Source organism: Vicugna pacos, chromosome 3 (genome assembly GCF_048564905.1).
Source record: "Vicugna pacos chromosome 3, VicPac4, whole genome shotgun sequence".
Lineage (NCBI taxonomy): Eukaryota > Metazoa > Chordata > Mammalia > Artiodactyla > Camelidae > Vicugna > Vicugna pacos.
The window spans coordinates 41,566,292-41,588,714 of record NC_132989.1 but is presented as its reverse complement, the minus strand read 5'-3'; the positions used below and the strand labels follow the sequence as shown (position 1 = coordinate 41,588,714).

Sequence of the window (22,423 nt, the reverse complement as noted above, 5' to 3'; positions counted from 1 at the left end):
TTGTCCATCAGAGAGGCTCTACCAACTTACAGTTCCTGAAAGTGCTCTTTCCCATGTACTTCTAAGCATTTCTAAAATGATACCCAAAAATTTATCATCATTAATTTGACATTTTTATAAAAATTAATAAGCCTGAGTATTTTTTCACATGTGTTTTGTATTGCTTTTGCTATAACATGCACCTTATAATCTTTGTCCATTTTTCTATTAGGTTACTTTGTTGTTCTAATTTGTAGGCACTTTATACATCATGGATATTAGCTTTTTAAGTTACATACATATTGCTAATGTTTTCCTAATTTGTATTTCAACTTTACTTACGGGTTTGAGGTTTTTTTAAGCCAATTATGTCTACTTCTTTCTTTATGGTTTCCTATCTTTGTCATTCTTATAAATTATGACACAATTATAAAAATGTTAACCTATGTTCTCTTCTAATATTTTTATGGGTTGCTGAATTAACTTAATGAATAATAATTATAATATTCACGTTTACTACTCTTCACTGCTTCCTTTGTTAGTTACACAAGTGCTTTACGTGCACTGTCTCACTTCATCCCCCTAACCATGAGTTAGGGCCTATGATAATCTCCATTTTAGAGCTGACAAAATGAAAGCACAGAGATCAAGTAACTTTCCTAAAATCACTAACCTTATAGTTCAAGAATTTGACCCAACACCTGTCTGATTCTTAAGTCCACACATCTTCAGCATTTTACTGTATTGTTCTGATCTCTCAGGAATGAATGTTGGTATGAGCAAGGAGGGAAGGATAGAATTTTGCTTTTTACAAATGACTAGAATTTGCCCCAATACTATTTAGTTTAGTCGTTCCCTTAGGTATCTGAAATGCCTGTGAAAGGCAGTAATTCCAAAAAGCAAATGATGGGAAAATACTAGACTAAGAATCAAGAAGTCAGTCTGTTTTCCTTTTCATTAGCTAAATCTGAATCTTTCCATACCACATCTTCAACCTATATGTGACACTAATATCTGTTCTATTTCATAATTTGTAGGGATTTGATGGAATTTTAAAGATTAAAAAAATACATAAACATCAGATATTACAGTTTTCCAAAGTATCCTTCTTAATCCCTAACCACAAAGGAGGGCTTAGCTCCTCCATTAATGCCAAAAAGAAAAATTAGAAAAGTATAAATTTTTCTAATGAATAATAGAAAATACTAATATATAAGAAAGAATATAAAATCCAAATTTACTTACAGTCAGGTGTAGGCTTCACATCTTTTAACTGATGCTGAAGTTTCTTTACATTGTTGTGTATTTTGGCCAATTGTTGCTGGATTTTTGCTCCTGTAAGGAAGAAAGTATGTATTTTAAAATAATTCTGTAATAAATGCGTTTACCAATTCAGGATTCTTCACACAAGACTGATCACCATCACTTAGTAAATGATAACAAAGAGCAATTAAATAATGAACCAAAGATTGTTATTTGTAAGTGTTAAATTAACTTGTTATAATTTATGGACATAGATTTAAAAAAAATTTTTTTTATTTTGGGGGGTAGGTAATTAGGTTTGTTTGTTTGTTTATTTTTAGAGGAGGTACTGGGGATTGAACCCAGGACCTCATGCATGCTAAGCAGGTCCTCTACCACTTGAGCTATACTCTCCCCCTTATGCACATAGATTTTGATATCAACTATTCTTGGAATATTGAAACTGTCTAACCAATATTAATTCTATGAATACTGACAAACTTTCTAGTGAGAATTAACTTAATCTAACCACAGCCTCTAAGACAGGGACTGGCGATACCCGCTGGTGTCACAGTCATGGCCTCGAGGAGATGTCTTAGGTGCCATTTACTGGTATCTCTGCTACCAGTTGCCAAGCTCAACTGAAGGACCAGCCTGAAGTAAAGTATTAGGCCCACAGTAAAAGCCTGAATAACAGAGGAGAGTCTCTCAAAGACTTTCAGATGTTCTGTATCAGCAGCAGGAAACACTGGATTCTTCTTTCATATTTTCTTTCTGAAGTAATAACATTACTTTAAAATTTACTTAAATTAATAGGCTAAAATCATATACTCACACTGATATACATATTCCTATAATAATAATAATAATAGCAATATAATTTTGTCATTTTGGGTATTTTATTTATGCACTCCTCCTTTGTTTTTTGCAACTTTGCCATAAATGAACATGAAGCACCAAAAGGCTCTATTCAAAAGTCCTTAAAAGCAATTTTTAAAAAAAGTTTACCTTTAAGCCTGAAGCCAGTGCTAATATTCAAAACAAACCTCAAATATGCCTATGTGACTTTGGTTTGTTCTATTGTTTATTAAAATTCAAGAGTTCCATAAAAGTAGAAAATAAATCCAATGTGTTTTATAGGGTCTTACCCACTGTTGTAATTCTAGGTCAAGGAACTTCCCTAGTAAAGTAATTAGGAAAGCTTTTTGTTGTTTTATTTTTGCCATAGTTTGATCAGCTACAGTTACACCACTATAGTGCAAATGATCTTTTATTTATTCATTTGAAAGTGACATTCTGTACTATAGGCAAACGATTCAAGTACAATATTACATAAATGCAGGGTAAAATTGTGGCATGATATTTGAGGTAAGAAATAGGTATTTAGTACTTCTGAGCTGTAATATGTAATATGAAAGGAAAATTTCTATACCCTTGTACTAACACAATGCATTCCTTCTTCTCCTTAATAAGATAAACACAAAATGTGAATAGAGGCAAAACTGTAGAACAAAGGGAAATGAAAAGATAAAAATAAAGTTGCCTTAAAAAGGGGACAATCACGTGAATTAAAATGCACAGAATGGAGACACTCTACTTAATGGCATGCTTGAGAAACAGATCAGCCTCTCAGTTGTCTATTAAAGAACTGTGGGAAATTAAGAAATATTAAGTAAGGATGTTTAGATTCCTCTATGAATTAAAGAGGAGAACAGGAAATTTGGTATATTTATTGGGTCTTGTCATTCCAACAGAAAAGGGAGAATGATTCCTGCCACTATCTGACAAAAGATGATTTTTTAAAATCGTGCAATCTTATATTCTGAAAGAAAAAAACTTACTAAGAATTTCTTTTAAATGGCTATAAGGAAGTCCCATGAGCAGTGTAATCTCTATATAATAAGTGTTAATATTTTATAAAGCTTAGTTGGTTGATAACCATTATTTTTCTTTCAATCAAAGCTAAGAAGTTTTTCATTATAACATAAGGATTTTGCAACATATAAAAGCTACTTCACAAAGAAACAAGGTATTCTAGTAGAATTCTTTTTTAAGGTCAACATTTAGTACACTGTTAACAATGATTAATGTTCATAACAAACAACAGAAAATATTAGCTGTATAGTCTATAAGGCACGTTCTTATATATTATCTAATCGGATGCACAGGCAGCACTCCTAAGGTAGAAATGGCAGGTTTTGTATCGCAGAAAAGCAAACTCAGCTTTAAGTAATTATGCAACTTGACCACTTCATACCACTGCTAAGTACAGGTTCTGAATCTGTTGATGCTTATTTAGTCCAGGCCTCAGTTAGTAAGACCGTGGTGATGAAGATCAGAGAGCCAAGGAGTCCACTTCCCTTTACTTTAAAAAATTTTAATAGCATTCATTGATTTGTCAACCAAAAAACAAAACACTTTTTTTCTATTAAAATGAAAGACATAATCACAGAAAACAAGCCAAAAAACAAGCCAGCTAGAATGACTCAATAGTGACCCAAAAGAATACATATGTACCCCTAGAGAACAAACTCTTTACTGACTAGAAAGTATCTTGATAGAGAATATAACACAGTCAGTGCACAAAGACAAAGCACAGGGCAAAAGTACAACTTTATATCACTCAACAGATTTTGTTCATCATGAACTCAGCTTACTCTCTGTTTTCCTGCTGTTCATCAATTTGTTTTCCAATTCTTCCAGCATACTGTGTTCCATTCTGAAGTCACTTTTTTGGTTGTAGAAATGACTATGTTTATCTTTTTCTATGTTAATAACTCTTTAGGGAAAGAAACAAATAGAAAATATGACTTCAGTATATTTTTAATTATTTAAAATATGAAGACACAATCAGTACTTTATATTTGGATTAATTCATCTAAGGACTCAAAATATAATTACTTGCATCAATAAAGCTAAGGAGTCAAAAGAGTAGTTAGAAAAGTATTAAATTCAACTAAAATCACAAGTAATTTGAATTGATACTTAAATTACAAAATGTTAATTTAAGAAAACTCAATCCTAGACTTGCTTTGAAAATACACAAACCTTTGGCTATTGATTCCAACTCAGTCTCACTGTGGGCTGAAAATGGTCACCACTGCTGATGGCTGCTTTCAACAGAAGATATTGTTAACTTCGTAACATCAGACAAGACATTTAACCTCTCCAGGTGTGAACCTTCTTATTGCTAAAATGTGACTACCAGCTCTCCACTACCCAACAGGGCTGTGATTAACATTATATGAGATAATTATATGTGAGGGATCTTTATAAAGTAACATGCACTAAGGAAATGCAAGTTATTAATATTAATACAACTAAAACTTCAAAGGCAAACCATCTATGAAGACAGGACTTTTGTATATTTAAGGGATATTGTCTACATTTACTCCAAAATTTCCTTCGTCTCATCCTTGCTCTTTGGCTTTAATTCATCTACTAGTAAGGAGTTTGATTGTTAGTTTGAAACCCTGGGTAAAACAAAACAATTACCATTAAGAAAATTTTTTGATTGGACAAAGAAATTTATTTTCTCAACACCTTTTTCTTTCTCCCAGAAGGTGGAAACTAGTATGACTACTTCTCCACTAAACCTGAATTTAGTAAGTGGTGAGGTGTCTCTGGCCATTGAATTAATTTCATAAAACCTGAGGGGCAACTATCTAAGGAGGAATTTCCAAAACTTTTTCACTTGCCACACACAGAGAAAATTTTAATATAAGGCATACTGGGATAAACAGAAAAGCATGCCACAGGACCTACCTGGCTGCCCCAAAGGCTAAAGGGAACATAACTTGGATGTATGTCTGGGAGAGGAAGCAACACTGGGTAGAAAAGAGATGTCAAATAGATTTCAGTCTCCAGGTCAACTCTAATGGATTGTGGGTGGCTACTGGAGTCCTGTGCTGAGGACTTGGAAGCCCATTTGGTCTCTGGATAGGGTGTGGGGAAATTACTATGATCAAATAGAAATGTCTGTCATGGACACAGGATATGCTCCGACAGTAAGTTACGTTTTGCCATTCCTGGATTAGAAATATTCACCTACAAAGACATTCAAAACGTAATAATGGAGAAAAACTGCCACACATAGGAAAAGATGCTCAACCTCGCTTATAACATGAGAAATGCAAATTAAAGCTACACCATGATAGAACTGTACAGCTATCAGATTGGCTAAAAAACAATCAAACGTTTAAGTAATATATTCTGATGATAAAACTGTGGGGAAATAGGTCCTCCCATACATTGTTGGTAAAATTGTAAATTGCCTATGGGGGACAATATTCATCACATTTGCAAATTCATAGACCTTTGACTCAGCATTTCTACTTCTAGGAATTTTTCCTAAAGATAAATTCACACATATGCAAAATGATGTGAGCCTATGTGGATACTACAACTAATTACAGCCTTATTTGTTTTAACAAAACTTTGACTACAACCAAAATGTCTGTCACAAAGGAGCAGGTTGCATAGATTATGATACACTCATACACTGGAATAGAATGCAGCGGTAGTGTGTACGATGTACTGATAAGGAAAGATCTCCAAGACAGGCTCTGTTTTTAACAAAAGTTTTATATGAAAATCTCAGACATACCTCAAAGTAGAGGATGGTAAACTGACTCCCCTCATATAGTTCCATATGTATACCCCTCACACCACTCTGATTCAACAATTTTACCTCTCTTGGTACATCTATCTTTTCTTTTCTCTTTCTGCTTAAGTATTCTAATGTAAATCCACTATATCTACATAATTTCACACCAACACACTTTAGTGTGCATCTCTAGAGATTATGGATATTTGACTTATATAATTACAATGTCATTATCATAACTGACAAAATCAATAATCCCTTAGTATCTAAGATATACTCAAGTTTAAAAAACAAAATAAAATAAGATGCAGAACAGTGTGTATAGTATGCCACCATTTATACAAGACAGGAAGAGTCTGAATATGTATTTTTCTTTCCTTGTAAGCACATCAAATACCTGTGGAAGGATAAACAAGAAACTAAAAACAGTAGTCATCTGAGGGGAGGGGAAGTGGGTGGCTGGGGTCATGGGTGAAACAGAGCCCTTCCACCATGTACCCTTTGATATGAACTGATTTTTCAATTATGTGAGTGTATATGCTATTCTGAAAAGAACAGTTATATTAGAAATTGTGTTTTTGCCTTTGCATTCAGTGAGAATTGTGGGATAGAAATACTCTTCCAATAGATTTTTCTAATACTCTTTCAAATAGTTTTTCCAAAAACTTTGTAACAGATGAGGAAAGCCTAATCAGAGCTATAAAACCAACACATACTAGTCGGCAAGGTATCTATACTGGCATAATCTGCTTGTTTGCTATATATATGGACATTAACTGCTTGGTGAATTACCCTACCTAGAAAAAAAATACATAAACCAGAATTTCTAACCTAGAGTTCAATTCTAAAGTAGTGCATTTTGGAAATTTAAAAAATCTGTATTTTATCAAATGCTGAGTATTAAAAATATGAGAATCATACAAATGCAGTGAGAATTCAGTTTTACAAAGCCACAGTATGGCATAACTTTTCAAAATTCAAACAGTACACTTTTTTATCAGTAGCATTTCTAAACAGACAGCTGCCACTAATTCTGGCCTAGAGACCATTTCTTATGAAAGGTTCCTTTCCTCTTGGTTCTTTAGCAAATTGATACTGTATAAATGAAAATCAGTCTTTATTTTATAAAGCCTTCAAGTATAGGTTAGGGTTGAGTGCTCTGAGTTCTAATTCTTCTATCGTAACTCATGGTATTTGTTGTACCATATGACGCTACTAACAACATTGAACATTCAGTAAATATCACAGGTTATTTAAAGAAAAATACATATACACTAAAAATTAAAATAAATGGCAACTTCTCAATAATTCTAGTCAAAATTTACAGGATGGAATTGAAAGGGTCAGAGACCAAGGAAGGGACACCAATTAAAAGGCCATTAAAAAAAATAACTCAAGGGTACAGACTTTTCATTAAAATTATTCACTCACTCAAAAATATTTACCAAGTGCTTACCTTGGTAAGTGAAAATATATTCAATTTGCTACTTGATATATGTCATCTAAAAAAATAACTATTGTTTTTCTTGAAATACACTGATTCAAAGTGGTAAAAATAAATAAATAAAATTTAATAACTCTATTTAAAATTAACTTTGTATTAAATAGTTTATTATCATCTGTCTATTTCATACATTCCCACCTTTCTCCTGTTTTATATTTGAAAAGTTAGTGATTAGAATTTCATTAACTTAATGTGGCTTGGATAGGTGGAATAGAATTAAGTTTATATTGTCCGTAATAAAATGGCTAGTATTGTTACTTGAAGATAATGTTCTTATACTTACTGATTTTTAAATTTTTCTGCTGTGCGTATGAATTCTGCCTTCTTAGTCCGATTAACTTTCTGTTTCCAGTTTTGAAGCTGAAAAGGACGAATTCCACCTGAAGTACCAAGACAGCCATCATTCTAAAGGGAAAACAAAACTAAATTTATCCTCAATAATACAAATGGTAGGATTTTGAAATGGAATTTTTTAAGAGATCAAACATCAATAATGGGGAAAATTTCTCAGGGGAAAATTTGGGGGCCAATGTTATTAAATTTTAAAAAATACATTTTGTGGAAGAAGGCATACCTATCTTAAATTAGTGAGTCAGAAATGTGAAATCTTCAGAGACTTAGACAAAAATCTAATTCTTTCATTTAGTCAGTCATTTAGCAATATGTATTGAACACTTAAGATGTGACAGGTGCTGCACTAGACACTAGAGAAGCAAATGATGACTCATGATTATATGGCCCCTGCCTTGAAGTCTACTGAGGGAAATAGACTTAAAAAGAAAAGAGTAAATAAACAATAAGTTAAGGGGAAAAAACTCAAGTACAATAAATGAGATTAAGGAAATCAGAAGTGCTGAGATGAAGATAATAGAGCAAAGGGCTGTTTTCAGTTAGGATGGGCAAAGAAGATCTATTTAATGGGCTGATGTTTAAGAAAAAATGAAATCAGCCATGACAAAAGCTGTAGGGAAAGGTGTGCCAGGCAAAGGGAACAGCACGTGCAAAAAAGTCTGACAGCAGAAAAAGTCTTCGCTAGTTCAAGCAGAGAAAGGCCAACTGTGATAAGAGATAAGTAAAGTGTGGAGCTTGGTAGGAGATGACAGGAGAGAGGGAGGCATGTGGCATTTCACACCCACATTTTAAGTCACTAGGGGAGTCTGGATTTTACTGAAGGTGTTTGAGAAGGATAATGTCATGATATATATAATTTTTTAGGAAAATCTTTCTGGCTATTTTTTTTGAGAATAAACTGGTGGAAGGTGGTAGAGGGGTGAAGCAAGATTGGAAGCAGGAGAATCAATGAGGTAGGTGGTGCAGCAACGCAGACAGGAGTGATGGCGTCCAGGACTACCAGGGCGACAGTGGAGATTAAAGTAAGAAGAGTAAATATATCTTGGAGGTATAATTAAGAGGAACTGTTTACAGCCTGGATGTGGGAAATGAAGAAAAAAGGAAGCAAGCCTTTAAATTTCTAGGAACAAGCAAGCATTAAGTAATGAATTTTGGAAATACTTTTAAAATTGAGATACAATTTACATGCCATTAAATGTACATAAAGTTTACAATTCAGTAGTTTTTAGTATATTCACCAAAGTTGTGCAACCAGCAACACCATCTATTTCCAGAATATTTCCATCAGACCCAGAAGAAACCCCATACTCATTAAACAGTTGCTCCCCACCCCCATTTCCCCCTAGCCCCTGACAACTATTAATCTGTTTTCTAATTCTATGGATTTGTCTATTCTGGACAATTAATATGAATGGGATCATACAATATGCAGCCTTCTGTGTATGACTTCTTTCACTGGGCATAACGTTCTCAAGATTCATCCATGTTGTAGCATGAATCTGTACTTTGCTGCTTTTTATGGCAGAGTAGTATTTCATTATATGGATCTATCACATTTTGTTTATTCACTCATCAGTTGATGGACAATTGGGTTATTTTTGCTGTATGGCCAATATGAATAATGCTACCAAGAACACCTGTGTACAAGTTTTAGTATGAATATATATATTCAGTTTTCTTGAGTATACACCTAGCAGTGGAATTTCTGGATCACCAGGTAACTCTTTTACTTTCCCATTTAAACATTTTGTTTGTCTTTTCATTGTTAAGCTGGAAGCATTCTTATTAAGTCCTTATCAGAAAAACAATTTGCAAATATTTTCCCCTATTTTGAGTTGTCTTTTCACTTTCCTGATAATGTCTGTCTTTTTTATTTCAATCATTCTAATGGATGTAAAGTGGTGTCTCACATTGGTTTTGACTACTCCATAAAGACTAGTGATGCTGAGCATCTTTTCATATATTTATTAGCCACTTCTTTGGCAGAATATCTACTTATACCTCTTCCTATTTTTAAATCTGGGTTGTCTTTTTATTTTTGAGTAGTAAGAGTTACTTATATATTTTAGATATGTCCTTATCAATATATGACTTGCAAATATTTTCTCTCATTCTCTGAGCCATCTTTTCACCTTGACAACGTACTTTTAAGCACAAGGGTTTTACATTTTGATGGAGTCCAATTTACCTGTTTTATCTTTGGTTGCTTGCCCTGTTAGGTGTCATACAGAAGAAACTATTACCTAATTAAAGGTCATGAAGATTTACATCCATGTTTTCCTCTAAGAGTTTCACAGTTTCATCTCTTACATTCAGGGACCTAATCCATTCTGAGTTAATATTTACGTATGGTCTGTGGGAGATGTTCAACTTCACTTTTTAGTCTATGGATATCCAGTTATCCCAACAACATCTGTTGAAAAGACTATTCTTTCGTTATTGGATTGTATTAGTATCCTTGTTGAAAATCAATTGCTCATAAACGTAAGGGGTTACTTTTTAACTCTCACTGATATATCCATCCATAGGCCAGTACCACATTGTTTGATGACCGTATCTTTGTACTAAGTTTTGAAATTAACAAGTGTGAGTCTTCCTACTTTGCTCTTTTTCAAGATTGTTTTGATTATTTTGAGTCTCCTGCATTTCCCATATAAATTTTAGGATCAGCTTGACAATTTCTGCAAAAAAAAAAGGGTAGCTGAGATTTTGATAGGGATTGCAGTGAACCCATGAATCAATTTGGGGAGTACTGCCATCTCACCAATCTTAATTCCTCATATTCATGAACATAAAATGTGCATTTAGGTAGGTCTTCTTTAATTTCTCTCAAAGATGCTTTTGAGTTTTCAAAGTATATTAGCTTCAGATATACAGCAAAGTGATTCACTTATGCCTATGTGCATATACTTTTTCATATTCTTTTCCATTACAGGTTATTACAAAATGTTGAATATAGTTCCCTGTGCTATACTGTAAATCCTCATTGTTTATTTTATATATATATAGTGGTGTGTATCTGTTAATTCCATGCTCCCAATTTATCCCTCTACCCCCCTCCCCTTTGGTAACCCTAAGTTTGTTTTCTATGTTTGGGAGTCTGTGTCTGTTTTGTAAATAAATTCATTTGTACTATATTTTAGATTCCACATATAAGTGATAGCATATAATGTTTATCTTTCTCTGACTTACTTCACTCAGTATCATAATCTCTAGGTTCATTCATGTTGCTGCAAATGGCAATATTTCATTCTTTTCAATGGCTAAGAAATATTCCAAAACAGTATTATTTTCTTAACTTCATTCTTGACTTGTCCACTACTACTGTATAGATTTTTGTAAATTGCTCTTGTACCCTGAAAGCCAGCAGAACTTGTCTATTAGTTCTAATAGTGTGTGTGTGTGTGTGTGTGTGTGTGTGTGTATTCCTTAGTATTTTTTATATAGAAGACAATGCCACCTGCAAATAAGGATAGTTTTATTTCTTCCTTTCCAATCTGGATGCTTTCTATTTGCTTTTCTTGCCCAGTTGCCAGGCTAGAATCCCCAGTAAATAAACTGGTAAGCGTGGACATTCTTCTCTTGTTCCTGATCTTATGGGGAAGCCTTCAATCTTTCGTCATTAAGTAGTAAGTTAGCTGTTTGTATTTCATAGATGTCTTTATCAGGCTGAGAAGTTGCCTTCTATTGCCAGTTTGTTGAATATTTTTATCGTGACAGAGTGTTGGATTTTGTCAGTTGCTCTTTCTGCATCCACTGAGATGATCATACAGTTTTTGTTCTTTACGCTATTAATATGTTCTATTATGTTGATTTTCATATGCCTTGAATAAATCACAACTAATTATGGAATATAATCCTTTCCTACATTGTTAGATTTGGTCTACTAGTGTTTTGTTGAGAATCTTCGCATCCGTGTTCCTAAGAGATACTAATTTGTTATTTTCTTTCTTGTGATGTCTAATTTTGTTATCAGTGTAATAATGGTCTCATAGAATGAGCTGAGAAGTGTTTCCTCCTCTTTTTTTCAGAAAAAAAAAAGCCCCTAACTTTCATATTTACCTCTACATTTGTCTTTATTATTTGATATATTTATATATCTTTATATTATATTACCTTTATTATTATATACATTTACATTATACTGACTTTTATATTTACCTCTATGTTTACCTTTACCAGTACACTTTATTCATATTATTCTCCATGTGGATTCAAATTATTGTCTAGTATCCTTTTATTTTCACTTAAAGGACTTCTTTAGTATTTCTTTAGGGCAGATATACTGGCAATGAATTCTTAGTTTTTTTTAATCTGTGAATATCTTCCCCTTCATTTTTTTTACTAAAGATTTTTACATTATACTGTGAGAAATTTATGTAGACAGTAAAATTTTTTTAAATTTGTTCATTAGTTTATTTTATGTATATAATATAACCCGGATCATATGGTGAAATTATGTTTAGCTGACGAAAATATGCTCCAATTCTGAAAGGAAGTACTATACAGTTGACCCTTAAACAGCACAGATTTGAACTGTGTAGGTCCACTGATGTGCACCCTTTTTTCCAATAAATATATTGGAAAATATTTTTGAGATTTGTGATAATTTGCAAAAACTCACCAATGAACCACATAGCATAGAAATATTGAAAAAATTAAGAAAAAGGTATGTCATGAATGCATGAAATATATGTAGATTCTAGTCTATCTTTAACATAGGTGAAAGGTGATATTTAACATAAAACTAATAATCTGTCAATTTTCTTACTGTTTTATAGCTTTGCTTTCAAAGAATTACATTACCATACAGTATGCCTCTCTCTCCTAATTGGAGAAACTGCATGTCAGTCTATCATCACAGGTAAGTGGTTTTTTAAGAAAATGGAACAAAGTTTCCAATACTATATTATGATTACGACTATGACTATAACATTGTAAGCCATAGATATTTTATAACGATTCATTCATTAGTGTATAGGCTAGGTTACTGTGAAGCAATCATATTGATTACACTAGGCTACCATAAAGAATATTGCTACTTTTTCATTATCAATGCATGAATTGTCATAGCTATAAATAAATATGAATTTCTTCTTCACATTATCTTTTCATTTTTTATGTCGTGTGTTAATAATACATGTAACATCTACAGTGTTTTGTACCATATAAAACAATGTTGACATATGTACTGACAGGCAATTCATCTTGTAAACAGATGATGTAAACTTACAGTATTGATAAATACAGTAAATACACTTTTTCTTCCTTATGATTTTCCTAATGACATTTTATTTTGTATAGCCTATTTTATTATAACAATATAGTATACAATATAATACATATAACTTATAAAACATGTGTTAATAAACCAGAAAATCAATAGTATGTTATTAGTAGTTTTTATAGATATTTTCCATTTGGTGAGACATCATGCTCCTACTTTATTTTATTTCTTTAGAAATAGTTTCCTTTAGCTTTTTGAACATATTTAAAGTAGGTGATTTACAATGAGGTTAGAACACTTCCCCATTTGATAAACAAAAATTAACTGAAAATGTCTTAAAGACTTAAATATAAGACAAGACACAATAAATCTCCTAGAAGAAAACACAGGCAAAACATTCTCTGACATAAATCTTAGCAACGTTCTCCTAGAGCAGTCTACCCAGGCAATGGAAATAAGAGCAAAAATAAACAAATGGGGCCTAGTGAAACTCATAAGCTTTTGCACAGCGAAGGAAACCATAAACAAAACAAAATGACAACCTATAGAATGGGAGAAAATATTTGCAAATTATGCAACTGACAAAGGCTTAATTTCTAGGATATATAAACAGCTCATACAACTTAATAAGCAAAAAACAAACAACACAATCCAAAAATGGGCAGAAGACCAAAATAAGCATTTCTCCAATGAAGACATACGAATGGCCAATAGACATATGAAAAAATGCTCGGTATCACTAATTATCAGAGAAATGCAAATCAAAACTACAATGAGGTATCACCTCATTCAAAAGTCCACAAATGATAAATGCTGGAGAGGGTGTGGAGAAAAGGGAACCCTGCTATGTTGCTGGTGGGAATGTAGTTTGGTGCAACCATTATGGAAAATAGTATGGAGATTCCTCAAAAAATTAAACACAGACTTACCATATGATCCAGCAATCCCACTTCTGGGTATATATCCAGAGAGAACTCTAATTTGAAAAGATACATGCACCCCAATGTTCATAGCAGCACTATATACAATAGCCAAGATATGGAAACAACCTAAATGTCCAACGACGGATGACTGGATAAAGAAGTTGTGGTATATTTATACAATAGAATACTACTCTGCCATAAAAAAAGAATCAAATAATGCCACCTGCAGTAACATGGATGGACCTAGAGATCACCATTCTAAGTAAAGTAAGTCTGAAAGAGAAAGAGAAATAGCATATGATACCACTCATATGTGAAATCTAAAAAGAAAAACAGAACACTATGAATTCATCTAAAAAACAGAAACAGACTCACAGACTTAGTAAACAATCTTATGGTTACTGGGGAAAGGGGGTGGGAAGGGATAAACTGGAAGTTTGATGTTTACAAATGTTAGCCACTATATACATAAAAATAGATTTTAAAAAAAGTTTCTTCTGTACATAGCACAGGGAACTATGTTCTTCTGTACATAGATAGCACAGGGAACTATGTTCAATAGCTTGCAATAACCTTTAATGGAAAAAAATATGAAAATGAATATACGTATGTATATGCATGACTGGGACACTGTGCTGTACACTGGAGATTGACACACTGTAATTTACTGTACTTCAATAAATAAATAAATAAATAAATAAATAAATAAATAAATAAAAAAAATAAAGTAGATGATTTAAAGTCTTTGCCTATTATGCCCAACATCTAGTCATCCTAAGGGACAGTTTCTTTTTACTAGTTTTTTAAAAATTTTTCTGTGTGTGGACCATACTTTCTTGTTTCTTTGCATATCTCACAATTTGTCTGTCAAAACTCAACATTTTAAATAATACAATGTGGCAATTCTGAAAATGAGATTCTCTCTCCTCCCTATGGTTTGCTGTTGTTGTTGTTTGTTTAGTCACTCTTTTGAACTAATTTGGTAAAGACTGTATTATTTGTCTGTGTGGCACTGAAATTTCTGATTAGTTAGCTTAGTCGTCAGTGAATGACTGGTTGGTCATTAAATGTCTTGAACCAGTAAGTCTCCCAGCTTTTGCTGAGGGGGTCTGTGTACATGCTGGGGCATGCCATCAGCACTTTGGCACTTTACAACTCTACCTTAGCCTTCACTTCCTGCTTGCATAGCATTTCAAGGTCAGCCAAAAAAGAGAACTCAGGCATTTTAGGTCTTCTCTGGTGCATTCGTTTTCTACTGCTACAATAACAAACTTACCAAATATCAGTTTACCACAAATTTAGAGGCCTAAACAACACAAATTTATTCTCTTAAAGTTCTGGAGATCAAGTCTAAAATTAAGGTGTTGACAAGACTGTGTTATTTCTGGAGGTTCAGGGGAGAATCTACTTTCTTAACCTTTCTCAGCTTTTAGAGGCCATCTACATCCCTTGGCTCATGGCCCCTTCCTCACATCACTTCATCCTTTTCCATTGTCACATCTCCTATTATTGGTTCTGATCCTCCTGCCTCCCTCTTACCTTTGTAAATGTATCAGCCCACCCAGATAATCAAGCATAATTGTTCCATCTCAAGATCCTCAATGCAATCACATCTGCAAAGTTCCTTTTACCATGTAAGGTCACATTCACAGGTGCTAGGGATCAGGATGTGACTATCCTTGGAGGGGAGGGGGACTCTGCAGTCTGGACCTACATACAGCCCTATTCATGCATGTGATCTTCTAGAAGAAATCCATTTTGAGTACTCATTTGAAATCAGAGAAGGAATATAGTTATTACTAATGGATCATTCCAGGCAGCCAAATGCCATAAAATACAGACCATCACAGAGGAGTCACCAGAAACAGAAAAAACAGAAGACATAGCCCTATCCTGGTACAAAACCAGGACATACACTAGTGTGATACTGCTAGAGACACTTCAAAAAAAAGTCCTAATTCAGCTGCTAAAATGGTCAAGAGGAAAATGGCAACAGAGAGAATAAAGAAATATGTAGCCTTTGCCCTTAAAAGTCAATGGCTGAGGGGAATTATGAAAAAATAGTACATAAATATTAAAATGCATAGATATGGTATATTATTACTTTTTGTAATGACTGAGAAATTTATGGGATTCCACACCCAATGGAGGTTGTAAAATAAAATACAATATAAAAGAGTTCTGGTGGGGAAGGTATAGCTCAGTGGTATAGTACAGGCCCAGAATGTAAAAGGTCTGGGTTCAATCCCTAGCACCTCCATTAAATAAATAAATGAATAAATAAATAGATAGATAAATAAATAAATAAATACTTAATTACCTCCCCCAATTTTTTTTAATATTAAAAAAAAGAGTTCTAAAACTTTAAAGATAATTACTTCAAAATAATTTAAGGGAACTATTATAGACTGAATTATGCACACCTAATTCATAGTCGAGGCCCTAGCTGCCTTTGTGACTAGATTTGGAGGTGGGGCCTTTAAGAAAGTAATTAAGGTTACATGAGATTATAAGGATACAGTCCTAATCCAATAGGACTAGTGACGTTATAAGAAGAAGAGATATGAGAGAACTCTCTCTTTCTGCACATGCACAGAGGAAAGGCCATGTGAGGACACAGCAAGAACGCAGCTGTCTATAAGCCAGAAACCAACCTTGACAGCACCTTGATCTTGGACTACCCAGTCTCCAAAACTATTTAAAAAATACATTTCTGTTGTTTAGGCTACCTCTCTGGTATTTTGTTATGGAAACCCTAGCTGGCTAAATTGGAACTCCAGATATTTTGGCGGACATTTCTAATATCATGAGGTTGTCATGAGAAAGTTTAGCTCTTCTCAGGAAAACATCAGGTGGTTTCACTCTTAAGAGGCAAAAGGAATATTCATTCACGGAACTCTATGACAAATACTCAAGCTCAGTGCTAGGCTGTAGAATCTGAGTGTATAGTGTATGAGTATGTGTGTGTGTACCCGTGTGTATGTGTATATGCATTTGTGTGTGGTATGTTGGGGGAATACAAAGATGGATAATACATAATTAAACTCCTCAAAATCACAATATGGTACAGCAGAGATTCTAATTCCTTTTTTAAAAACCCAAACACCTTTGAGAAATTCTGCCTCACTATTATTGTGATTATCAACCAGAAGGCTCTGCCTTCTCCAAGCTGATGAGACTGTATAAAGCAGGGTGTCTCAACCTCAGCACTACCGATATTTTGGACCAGATGATTTTTTGTTGTGCTTTCCTTTGAGTCTGTGCCCACTTGATCCTAGCAACACAAATGACATTCCTCACAGGCCCCCTGCAGTTGTGACAAAGCAAAACTGTCTCCAGACATTGTTAAATTGGGGACTGATAGAAAAGTTGAAACAGCTTCACAAGAGATTCTGATCCAACTCTGAGGAAAGGCAAACCTCTGAGGATCACCAGGTGGGTAAGAGTGTGCATCAATAACAATGTTAGGCAACTTGCAAGAAATGCAAACCAGGCAGTTATAAGAATGTACAGAACAAATCATTTTCAGCTAAAGAAAGCCAGAAAGGTTTCATGGAGAAAGCCGGCAAGAAGGCTAAAACACCAGGGTCATACAGCTAAAAAAAAAAATCTTTAAAATACTTCAGTATATTTTATATATTACGTATATCCTATATATATTTATTTCTGTAATAATATATTTTATATGGTATTATTTTTCTATGTTTTATATTTTTTCCTAACACACTTGAGCCAGAGTTAGAATAGCAAAAAGAATTACAGAAGATGTGTGAGAAAATTTGTCTCAGGTGGAATTTCTTGAATTTATCTAAGTAAAGACAATGCATTTCCTTAGAGGAAGAAAAAGATGGAACCTGTCCTCAGCCCACAACAGTCTTTCATCAGGTAGGACTAATCCACAAATATTGTGAGTGTCTACTATGTTCCTGGCTACACAGGCACAGTTCTCAGTGCTGGTAATACAATATTGAGTAAAGCTTCCAAAAGTTCCTTCCTTTCTAGAGGGCAGGGTTTACCTTTCCAGGCAGTGTGGAGAAAGACAATTTAAAAAATAGATGTAAAATATGCAATGTATCATACAGTAATAGGTGCCATGGAGGAGAATAATACCAGAAAAGAGAACAGGGTGTGCTGGATAAGGGGATTCAGTTTGGTGAGGGGCGGGGGGCATGGAAAGAATCACTGAGCTGATGGCATCTGAACAAAGTTATTTGAAGGCAGAGACGGGGCTGGCCAAGAGATCATGAGGGAAGAGCATTCTAAGCAAAGGGAATAGCAGCTACAAAGCTCCTGAGGTAGGAGAGCGCTTGACAGTCTGAGGGACCACCAGGAAGTCGTTATGGCTGCAGCAGAGTCAGAGCAGGGAACTGGAGATGAGGGGGCAGGGAGGTAGTGGGGGCGGCTCATAGGTCCCCTGGACCATGGTAAAAACGTTTGCTTTTACTCCGAGGGATCTGAGCAGGAAAGTGTCATTACGGGCTGAATAACCTGGCTGTTGCGAATGAAGGCAAGACTAGAAAAACAAAAACCAACTAGCAAAGTATTTCTGCTAGGAGAAATGATGGTGTGGACAAGGGTAGTAGCACATGAGGTAAGAAGGCGGGATTCTGGATTGATTTGGAAGCTAGAACAGACAGGACTTGCCTATGCTTTGGGTGTGGACTGTGAGAGGATGAGTCAAGATATTTGACCTGAGCAGGGGAATCCCAAAATTCTCCTTGACGGATCCTCTGGTCCTCAGTGCGGAGAAAGGGGTCTTAAGATCATCTTTGGAAACACGTCTGCCTCAGACCATCCCATATTTGATTCCTCCTTGTGTTCCCAGAGTAGGTCCAACAGAGAAGCCACCAGTTACTGGGCACCGAATCTCTCTCCAAACAAGATTGTACCAGGGGCTACCCAGACTTATTATCCAGGGCTCAAGAAGGTGCATATCATCAATTCTAAATTTTAGAGAAGAAACTGAGTCACCGAGGGGGTAAGTATGTTCCTATCTCATAGGAACTGCTAGGGAGCCGCAGAGCCAGGGTTCCATCCTGGTCTTCCCCGACTCCAAAACCACAAGGGAGGTGACTCTGTAAAAGCAGTTAAACGCACAAGCGAACCAAGCGCAACGCCTGGCGTGTGCCAGGCCCCGAGCAAAGGGAGGCTATCACCGCGCCTCCCGCTTCCTGCAGCCGCGCTTAGAGGACACCTGTTCAGCTGGGGGTCCCGTCCCGCCTCCAGGGCCTGCAGCCCCCTCGGGCCCACGTCCGCCTCCTCGATTTACCTGTTGCGGCACCGGCGCTGCTCCCACGCCGGTCCCGGCGGCCGCGCCCGCCCCCGCCACAGCCCCGGCTACAGCCGTGGCCGCCGCCGCCACCACTACCGTCGTCAGAGCGGCCATCTTTCCAAGCCTAGACGCTCGGGCCGCTGCGGCCACCCAAGCTCGGGGTGCGGGGCTTCGGCTGTCGGGAGGTCCTGGCTCTGCTGAGGCGGCGGGCTTCCTCTGGGATGCAGAGCCCAGCCGAGATACGGGGCGGGGCCGGAGCACAGGGCGGGACCCGGGGCGCAGGGCGGAGCCGGGCCGAGTGCAGGGTTGGGCGGGGCCGGGATCAGGGCGGGGCCGGACCGCGGGGCGGGTTGCGGGAGGGGTGAGGCGGGGCCGGGCCGGGGGTGTGGGCGGGGTGGCGCGCTCCGCTCCGTTGCGCTCGGAAACGCGGTTGTCTTACCGTGCACGTATCTACTCTTATTCTTCAAAATCTTTCTCTTCGCCCCTGTCGTCCCCTAACTGCCAAGAGAATTCATTGTTTTTTTTATTATCACACTTAAATGTATTCCTGTCATATATAGATATATGTTCTACATAGATATCCACATATCCACAGATAAAGACATTTTACGTAATAGAATTTCTAGGTTTCTACCAAATTCTGGTGAAACTAAGTCTAATTGAAAAAAACATTATTAATGAGCCTGAACAAACTATTTCACATTTTCAAACAAAACAGAGCATGCACCCCACCATCAGATATTAAAGGCAAGAGTGCTACATTTGCACTCGTAGGACTTGGCTAATGAGAAGGGAGATTCCAGACACAGTGTTGGGAAGTTGGAAAAAAGTCAGAGATAACTCCTCCACTCAAGGCATAGGTAACCAGTCGCAATTCAGCTGGTTTTTGGATGCACTGCCTTTTCCTCCTTGAAAGGAATGGGTTCATTCATTCAATCAATACACAGCTGCTACTATATGTCGCCCTTGAGAATTCATTGTTGAGTTAAACACACAGGAGGTTCCTTTTCTCCAAACTTCTGGTAGGGAAAGCAAATAAGTAAACAAACAGGGTGTTTACTGAGCACTTACTTTGTGCCAGCATTGTTCTAAATAATCTAGTGAAGTAGGTACTATTATCATCTTCATTTCACAGACAAAGTTAAGTAACACAAGACTATACAGGTAGGAATTGGGATACAAGCCTGGGTGGTCTAACTCCAGAGACCATCCTGGTAGAGACGTTAAACAGGCAGGTGGAGCCCAGCACAGAGACTGGAGCCAAAGATATGAATTTGACCTTCATCTCCAGGTAGAAAATATCTAAAAAGACTGAATAAGATCACTCAGGAAGAGTATAAACTGAAGTCTGAGAACTAAGTTCTAGAGCCCTCTAACACAGGTGACAGACAGCAGGAGGAGACTCAGAAGGAGAGGTCTGTAAGAAGGGAGGAAAATCAGAACCCTATGGAAGAAATTATTTCAAGAAGGAGAGAATGGTCAACTGTGTGGTCTGCTGCACAGAGGTTGAGTGAAATGAAAACAGAGAACCGATGGCTGGATTTGACAATGGGGAGGCCAATGGCCATCCTGACAAGAGTGGTAGTGTCAGTGGGGTGGTGAGGACCAAAGCCTGGCTGAGAGGCTTGAGGAGCTAATGAAGGTGAGGAGTACAAATTGTATCTTTAGACAACTATTTTAATGATTTTGAGATGCAGGTGATGAGTTGAAATGAGGTGGTAGCTTGAAGATGTGTGGTCTTTGGTGTGAGGTGGTAGCCTGAAGATGTGTGGTCTCTGGTGTGTGTGTGTGTGTGTGTTGATTCAAGGTCGGGACTACTGGAGGGTATCTGTGCCCTGGAGTCCAAGTCACAAAAGGAAAGTTTGATCTTGGAAAGAGGCATCCACTCTTCTTGACTGGAGGCTGCTGCACAAGGTGGTAGATAGATTTGAAGAGAGAAGATGGGCTACTCTCCTTTCCCCATGCACTAGCAGGAAGAAGGTAGCTTGCGGGTATCGAAAAGGTAAATCCTCTCTAATTTATGTACTTACCTTTCATCCAAAATGAGGTCTGTTGCTACAGCACTGTCTGAGCAACTGTAACTGTTAGTCTAGAATAATCTGGCAGACTCAAGGGAAAAGAGTCAATCAAAAACTAGGGTAGTCTCTGCAAGGGACAGCACTGGACTGGATACTTTAAGAGAAAATAGAACAACATGCAAGATGCCTGCTTTGTTAAAGATTTTTAATGTTTTATTAGGATGGAAAATTCAAAAAGAAGATTAAGAATCTTATAAACAGACAACCAGAATAGGCCTTTGCAACATGCAGATTAGGCAGTTGCTTGGGTCCTCACTTCTGGGTCCTTTCAGCGGTGAGAGCTACCAAAATATATTTTCACTGTATAACCTCCTCAATTTAGTACCAGTTCTAGTTTAACATCATAGGTTTGTCTTGCCTTAACTTCTTTTATATTTGTATTTATTTTCTCTTAGACACTGGAAATCTTGGCTCCTTAGACTATCAACATATTTACTTATTTGCTTTTTCTTACAACAGTTACATAGTTTCAAATTATAATTCTAATATTACCACTAACAGTAAACCTACTGAGTGAAGTTTGCAATTCGTTCTTTTTGTCTCAGATGCTTTTTGTTCTCAGAATATGTCCTGCACAAGATGTTCAGTTAGTGTTGTGTTCAAAAGTCTTCTGAAATCTGTCTTTTCTCTGTATAATAATGGAATCAATTTTTATGCGGTTGGATTCTTTTGATTGTATTTGTGTTCAATTTCAGTTTTTTGCTGTTTACTTTTTAAAAAATATGCAAAACTCGTAATATAAGTAAAGACAAATGCTATGACATGGTATATGTAAAGAAGCGTAGCTTCCAAACACATCCTCTCCATGCCTTTTCAACTGACTATCTATAACCATTTTTTAATTCATTTCTGGCTCATTCTTTTGTGTTTCTTTTTGCAAAAATGAGTATATACATACATATATATGTATTCTTGTTTTTCCTTTTTTCTTTCAAAAACTTGTAGCATACTGTTTTAGTTTCCTAGGGTTGCCATAACAAAGTATCACAAACTGGGTGGTTTATAACAATAGGTAAGTATTCTCTCACGTTCAGGAGGCCAGAGTCCAAAATCAGGGTGGCAGCACAGTTGCTTCCTTCTTGGGGGCTCAGAGGGAGTATCTGTTCCACGCCTCTCTCCTAGCTTCTGTGGTCACCAGCACCTAGTAGTATCCCTTGGCTTGTGGCAGCGTTACTCCAATCATTGCCTCTCTTTACATGGCCTTTTCCCCTCGTGTCTGTGTCTCTGTGTCTAAATTTTCT

At 36.2% G+C, this 22,423-nt stretch overlaps 1 protein-coding gene across 5 annotated transcripts in view; it reads right to left on the bottom strand.

Annotated features, from left to right (window-relative positions):
• The window catches only part of CCDC112 (coiled-coil domain containing 112), a 137,229-nt gene that overhangs the window by 8,279 nt on the left and 106,527 nt on the right, over positions 1-22,423 (bottom strand). The window contains exons 1-5 of one of the 5 annotated variants that reach the window (XM_072958069.1): positions 19,102-19,172; positions 18,524-18,775; positions 7,615-7,736; positions 3,879-4,000; positions 1,225-1,314 (exon numbers count right to left, since the gene is read on the bottom strand). In XM_072958069.1, coding sequence (XP_072814170.1) covers positions 1,225-1,314; positions 3,879-3,939 — 151 coding nt within the window. In that variant the 5' untranslated portion in view covers positions 3,940-4,000; positions 7,615-7,736; positions 18,524-18,775; positions 19,102-19,172. Of the gene's footprint in view, positions 1-1,224; positions 1,315-3,878; positions 4,001-7,614; positions 7,737-18,523; positions 18,776-19,101; positions 19,413-19,543; positions 19,603-22,423 lie in introns of those variants that run through there. The other 4 variants (XM_072958067.1, XM_072958070.1, XM_072958060.1 and 1 more) reach the window with 4 other exon arrangements.